Raw genomic sequence first — 7469 nt, 5'->3', positions numbered from 1 at the left:
GCTTTGAAAAAGGAACCTTGAATTCCCAACAATTCTCTTTAGTAAGTAACCCTGTATGTTAGATGTGCTCACCCTTCCAGGAGTGCAGTAAATGTATTCAGGCTATCTTTAGTTTCAGTACTTGTGTTGGAAAGGAGGAGAATATAATTCAGTTTTTATTTTGTTTTATTTAAAGTTTTTAAATCCTCTATAATAAAGCACTGTTGTCAGTCTCGGTCAGGGTTTCTGGACAGACTTCTTTTCAGTTGAACCTGGAGCTGAAACAAGAAAATAAGACCGTTACATACATCATGAGGAGTGTTCTGTCTATTTCAAACAAGCAGGTTTGTTCATGAAAGTGAGAATTTAAAGAGACATTTTCTGTGTTGGGTATGCTTTCAGTTTGGTGACGATGACCTTAAAGGGACACTCCAGCTAATTGAAGTGGGTGCTGTGCCCCTATTGCACTTGGTGCTGCAATGTTAAACATTGCAGCATTAAGTCTGCCGACAGCCACTAGGGGGGCGTTTCCGGAATCTAAACTGTATTTTGGTCCGTTATCTGACGCTTGACTTCCTCAGCATCAGATAAGTAGCTGAAGAAGCCCTGCAGGTTTTTTCTGGCACTGGCGAGTCCCTTTAAATTTAAAATTCACTTTAAATTCTCACTTTAGTAAATAACTCAAGTACTGAAGCACGCAATGCTCCCTACAAACCATTTTCTCAAACACTGACGGTACAGCAGCCTGAAATAAAACTGTCCAAGGAGGTAGATACAGAATATCTTTGCAGATGCTGGCAAAACTATAGGTTGTAGTTTTGTAAACTGACTTAATCCCACAAACCTCTTTATTCATTGTTAGATGTAGCTCAGTCTCCAGCTGCAGTCCCAGTCAGATGACTAGTGCAAAAGCAATGAGTAACACAACACTGTTCCTCCAAACCATTGCAGCTGGAGCGAGAAAGGGACTTGCAAACTCCAAACAAGTTGGGTGTAACAAAAAAAACCAAAACAAAAAAAAAAACCACAGCTACTTCATCTTAAAGAAAAATTGCAGTCCTCTGGCTCAAGAAATTTGCCTAAAATAAGCAACTGTTAGGGCCTATAATTTACATATTTAATTTCTCCTTTGCTGACTACCAGTTGAAATGGATAGGAAAAACACAGAACAGTAACTGTCAGCAAAGATGGAAGTTTTCAGTTAACAGATAAAGGGATGTTTAAAAATTAAATGTTAAAATCCACGACCCAAATACATATGTTGAATATATTTCTAGATTCTAGCTAGTGAGTATTTTAACAGACAGAATTCTTGTAGAGTCCTTTCTACCTTTGCTCCTTCGATGAGGTGTGTGTCCTTTTGAAGTGTGTTCTGCAACCCTTCTTCTGCCGCGAAAGTGACCCAACTATATCCTTTGTGGAACCCAGTCTCTTTGTCCTAGGAAATAAAATACACAGGTTCATTAACTATACTGCAGATTTTGTGACATAACCAGTTACATGCACAGACCGACCAAAATCCAGATTATAGGAAAGTTTGGACTTCACAGATATCCTAATATGCAAATTACTCTTTTTTTCCATTGACTAAATAACAGCTTAAACATTTGCATTGTTCGAGACAAGAAGAGATACCAAAGCTTGCTTTAGAGTGAGTAACACACAATAGCATTAAAGGAAAAGGAATATTTTATAGATTTTAACTTACTAGATGTTTTTATTTAACTAAAAACTATTTTCCCATATTTAGTCTGACGTGCAACCCAGTGGTCCACAATTTCATATTACGCTTAGTTTCTTGCTGACTGCTTCTGAAGCATCAAATGTGTGATAAAGCTGCTGCCTAAACCAAATACAATGGAAATAGTGGATTACACAATTATATGTTTCGTCTTGCAGACTGTCTCAAATTACTTGTTTTTACTAGATCAGGTGTTGTGTACGGTGATGCAGCCCAAGATCTCTCTTCCAAACATTTTAAGGAATTTCAAACTTATGGCATTGGTAATATCAACAAACATATTTGTATACAGCCCTACCAGGAGCAGGCTTTTCTTCTCTTCAACCTCAATTTCCATCTCTGCAGTGTGAGTTTATGAAGAAGTACTTGGGAATAGGGTATTCTGCAGATTTATCTGAGCTATATGAACACTGGATACGAACATGAGTCTTTACTCCAAGATTCAATTTAAGTAGTTTGGTCAGAGTGGTTTTCTAATATAATATATTTTCTCCACTTTCCCAGTTTACATCCCTTCAGGTTTTTGTTCTTTAAAGCAATACTATATGGTCAGGAACACAGACATGTATTCCTGATACTATAGTGTTAAAAACACAATCTAGCCCCTCCTAAATATAGTAGAATCTTATCTTTATTCCAGTCTGCTGCTTGGTCTTCCCCTTGATCTGCCTGCTTGACTGACATCAAAAATGTTGATCACGGCCAATCACAATAGGAAAGCATTGGATTGGCTAAGGTTGCCAAGGAGGCAGATTATGGGCAGAGCGAACACAAGCCAAACACAGCCCTGGCCAATCAGTATCTCCTTATAGAAATACATCGAATCAATGCATCTCTATGAGGAAAGTTCAGTGTCTCCATGCAGACGGTGGAGACCCTGAATGGCAGTGTGCAGGACCTTTAGTAGCCATCTGAGGAGTGGCCAATGGAGGTATCTCTAGACTGTAATGTAAACATTGCATTTTCTCAGAAAACACAGTTTGTGACACAGAGAATGATTATACTCACCAGAACAAATACAATAAGCTGTAGTTGTTCTGGTGACTATAGTGTCCAATTAAATTATTACTTAAGACAATAGATTTCCCATGGTGTAGTACACAAGCATGTTAGAATGACACCCTTATTTTTCCAAGATTTACCTTTCAATTAATAGTGTTTATTAATGGTCAAAATAAAAAAAAAAAACAAGGTGATGGGTGTAGTTGATGCATGTAATTCTTACCTAATAGAGGTAGTATGACTGATTACAGCATAGTAAGGGTCAAATTGGACACCTTCAACCAAGACCAATGAGGATAAGCTGTGTCTCGTAAGCAATTGGTTGGAGTAAATTATGGCACCCTGTTAATGGGATATCTCCCTTACAAAAAAAACTGAAATTTGGGGCTAGCTTAAACTGAACATTCCAGAAATGAATTTTACTGAAGACGGTTTTGTTAAATCATAGTGGAACAGAAGGAACTCTTTTTCTTACAGTCTTCTGATTAATCACAAATTTGCAATTTTACCCACGCTACTTCACCTGCTGAGAAACTGGCTCCCTCAAGACACCAGTGCTACATTGTACCTCGATACTGTATAGATGTCTGATTTATCTGTTAGAATTTAGCTATACCCAATACCTAGGAAAAAAAGTATAGTGCTATGTAATATAGAAGTAATGAGAGTCTTATTTTCAAATATGTTACTTACAAATGGCAAAAGACATTTCTTTATTGTCCCAAACTGTGAAAAATATTCCTTCAGTTCTCCTAAAATGAAAGAAAAGACACTATGTCACACATTGTTGGAAATCATACTTGCATCATGTTAAAAATAAATAAATCATGAAAAATCTTCTACGCACAGAGCCTGGAACATATCACATATTTTAATAACTTGTTTTACATAGAGTTGGTGCAGTGATCCTGGTCTACAGTTTGTATTAACTGTATCTGGAGTAACAGAGAGCCAGAAAATGCCCCAGACTACACAGATTATCCCATTACAGGTATAAGGATGCAACACTGCCCTAATATAAAACTGGTGCAGGTACAGTTAATACAGATAGCCTGGAATAGCTCCTGGGTTACACAGTGTATTCCAGGTACAGTTAGTACAGACACACACAGTGTATTCCAGGTACAGACACACACACAGTGTATTCCAGGTACAGTTAGTACAGACACACACAGTGTATTCCAGGTACAGTTAGTACAGACACACAGTGTATTCCAGGTACAGTTAGTACAGACACACACACAGTGTATTCCAGGTACAGTCAGTACAGACACACACAGTGTATTCCAGGTACAGTTAGTACAGACACACAGTGTATTCCAGGTACAGTTAGTACAGACACAGTGTATTCCAGGTACAGTTAGTACAGACACACACAGTGTATTCCAGGTACAGTTAGTACAGACACACACAGTGTATTCCAGGTACAGTTAGTACAGACACACACAGTGTATTCCAGGTACAGTTAGTACAGACACACAGTGTATTCCAGGTACAGTTAGTACAGACACACACAGTGTATTCCAGGTACAGTTAGTACAGACACACACAGTGTATTCCAGGTACAGTTAGTACAGACACACAGTGTATTCCAGGTACAGTTAGTACAGACACACACAGTGTATTCCAGGTACAGTTAGTACAGACACACACAGTGTATTCCAGGTACAGTTAGTACAGACACACACAGTGTATTCCAGGTACAGTTAGTACAGACACACACACACACAGTGTATTCCAGGTACAGTTAGTACAGACACACAGTGTATTCCAGGTACAGTTAGTACAGACACACACAGTGTATTCCAGGTACAGTTAGTACAGACACACACAGTGTATTCCAGGTACAGTTAGTACAGACACACACACAGTGTATTCCAGGTACAGTTAGTACAGACACACAGTGTATTCCAGGTACAGTTAGTACAGACACACAGTGTATTCCAGGTACAGTTAGTACAGACACACACACAGTGTATTCCAGGTACAGTTAGTACAGACACACACAGTGTATTCCAGGTACAGTTAGTACACACACAGTGTATTCCAGGTACAGTTAGTACAGACACACACACAGTGTATTCCAGGTACAGTTAGTACAGACACACAGTGTATTCCAGGTACAGTTAGTACAGACACACACACAGTGTATTCCAGGTACAGTTAGTACAGACACACACACAGTGTATTCCAGGTACAGTTAGTACAGACACACACACACAGTGTATTCCAGGTACAGTTAGTACAGACACACACAGTGTATTCCAGGTACAGTTAGTACAGACACACACACAGTGTATTCCAGGTACAGTTAGTACAGACACACACACAGTGTATTCCATGTACAGTTAGTACAGACACACACAGTGTATTCCAGGTACAGTTAGTACAGACACACACAGTGTATTCCAGGTACAGTTAGTACAGACACACACACAGTGTATTCCATGTACAGTTAGTACAGACACACACACAGTGTATTCCAGGTACAGTTAGTACAGACACACACACAGTGTATTCCAGGTACAGTTAGTACAGACACACACACAGTGTATTCCAGGTACAGTTAGTACAGACACACACACCGTGTATTCCAGGTACAGTTAGTACAGACACACAGTGTATTCCAAGTACAGTTAGTACAGACACACACAGTGTATTCCAATTACAGTTAGTACAGACACACAGTGTATTCCAAGTACAGTTAGTACAGACACACACACAGTGTATTCCAAATACAGTTAGTACAGACACACAGTGTATTCCAGGTACAGTTAGTACAGACACACAGTGTATTCCAGGTACAGTTAGTACAGACACACAGTGTATTCCAGGTACAGTTAGTACAGACACACAGTGTATTCCAATTACAGTTAGTACAGACACACAGTGTATTCCAGATAAAGTTAGTACAGACACACAGTGTATTCCAGGTACAGTTAGTACAGACACACACACAGTGTATTCCAGGTACAGTTAGTACAGACACACAGTGTATTCCAAGTACAGTTAGTACAGACACAGTGTATTCCAGGTACAGTTAGTACAGACACACACAGTGTATTCCAGGTACAGTTAGTACAGACACACAGTGTATTCCAGGTACAGTTAGTACAGACACACACACACAGTGTATTCCAGGTACAGTTAGTACAGACACACACACAGTGTATTCCAGGTACAGTTAGTACAGACACACACACAGTGTATTCCAGGTACAGTTAGTACAGACACACACAGTGTATTCCAGGTACAGTTAGTACAGACACACACAGTGTATTCCAGGTACAGTTAGTACAGACACACACACACAGTGTATTCCAGGTACAGTTAGTACAGACACACACACAGTGTATTCCAGGTACAGTTAGTACAGACACACACACAGTGTATTCCAGGTACAGTTAGTACAGACACACACACAGTGTATTCCAGGTACAGTTAGTACAGACACACACACAGTGTATTCCAGGTACAGTTAGTACAGACACACACACAGTGTATTCCAGGTACAGTTAGTACAGACACACACAGTGTATTCCAGGTACAGTTAGTACAGACACACACAGTGTATTCCAGGTACAGTTAGTACAGACACACACAGTGTATTCCAGGTACAGTTAGTACAGACACACAGTGTATTCCAGGTACAGTTAGTACACACACACAGTGTATTCCAATTACAGTTAGTACAGACACACAGTGTATTCCGGGTACAGTTAGTACAGACACACACACAGTGTATTCCAATTACAGTTAGTACAGACACACAGTGTATTCCAGGTACAGTTAGTACAGACACAGTGTATTCCAGGTACAGTTAGTACAGACACAGTGCATTCCAGGTACAGTTAGTACACACACACACAGTATTCCAGGTACAGTCAGTACAGACACACACAGTGTATTCCAGGTACAGTTAGTACAGACACACACACACAGTATTCCAGGTACAGTTAGTACAGACACACACACAGTGTATTCCAGGTACAGTTAGTACAGACACACACACAGTGTATTCCAGGTACAGTTAGTACAGACACAGTGTATTCCAATTACAGTTAGTACAGACACACAGTGTATTCCAATTACAGTTAGTACAGACACACAGTGTATTCCAGTTACAGTTAGTACAGACACACACACAGTATTCCAGGTACAGTTAGTACAGACACACACAGTGTATTCCAAGTACAGTTAGTACAGACACACACACAGTGTATTCCAGGTACAGTTAGTACAGACACACACAGTGTATTCCAGGTACAGTTAGTACAGACACACACACAGTGTATTCCAGGTACAGTTAGTACAGACACACACAGTGTATTCCAGGTACAGTTAGTACAGACACACACACAGTGTATTCCAGGTACAGTTAGTACAGCCAGCCTGGATTGGCTGAGATGACACCCCTCTCTGAGTGCACACTTCCTGTATTTATACTCACTGGTGGCCAGTGTCCATGGGATCTGGGACACGAACACTTCATACACCTTCCTCGCCTGAGCCGCCATGTTGGACACTGTGACCTCTAACCCGTGACCCCGTGACGTCAGCCTAGCCCTGCCCACCCCTGCCATCTTGTTTCAGATAGTCCATGCAGCCCCAAAACGCCTAATACTCGCGGGTATCGCAGCCATTCTAAAGCCGCGGCCTAGACCCACACTAGTGGTAATACTTATTATAAGAAAATCGTAAAAATACAGCGTGTGACTCTGAACTGAGAGCATGTGGGGCTCACTGT

General features: G+C 40.3%; 1 protein-coding gene across 1 annotated transcript; it reads right to left on the bottom strand.

Moving 5' to 3' along the window:
• Positions 1–147: 147 nt before the first annotated feature.
• On the bottom strand, positions 148–7258 carry SLIRP (SRA stem-loop interacting RNA binding protein). Its single transcript, XM_063439673.1, has 4 exons — positions 7173–7258; positions 3416–3474; positions 1310–1417; positions 148–257 (listed from the first exon to the last, which is right to left on the bottom strand). Exons 1-4 carry the CDS (start codon positions 7237–7239, stop codon positions 207–209), a joined length of 285 nt encoding a protein of 94 aa, XP_063295743.1. The 5' UTR covers positions 7240–7258; the 3' UTR covers positions 148–206.
• Positions 7259–7469: the final 211 nt, after the last annotated feature.

The sequence above is a fragment of the Pelobates fuscus genome, chromosome 13, assembly GCF_036172605.1.
Source record: "Pelobates fuscus isolate aPelFus1 chromosome 13, aPelFus1.pri, whole genome shotgun sequence".
In the NCBI taxonomy this organism is placed as follows: Eukaryota; Metazoa; Chordata; class Amphibia; order Anura; family Pelobatidae; genus Pelobates; species Pelobates fuscus.
The sequence above is the reverse complement of the archived record's forward strand: the minus strand, read 5'-3'. Positions and strand labels throughout refer to the sequence as shown.

What these genes read in the sequence shown, in the direction of transcription:
- SLIRP (XM_063439673.1), bottom strand. Translation starts at nt 7,239, where the DNA reads ATGGCGGCTCAGGCGAGGAAGGTGTATGAAGTGTTCGTGTCCCAGATC. An exon ending in CCCATGGACACTGGCCACCA is followed by an intron (nt 3,475 to 7,172) that starts GTGAGTATAAAT and finishes CTTTCATTTTAG; the next exon opens with GAGAACTGAAGGAATATTTT. An exon ending in ACCTCATCGAAGGAGCAAAG is followed by an intron (nt 258 to 1,309) that starts GTAGAAAGGACT and finishes TTCTTGTTTCAG; the next exon opens with CTCCAGGTTCAACTGAAAAG.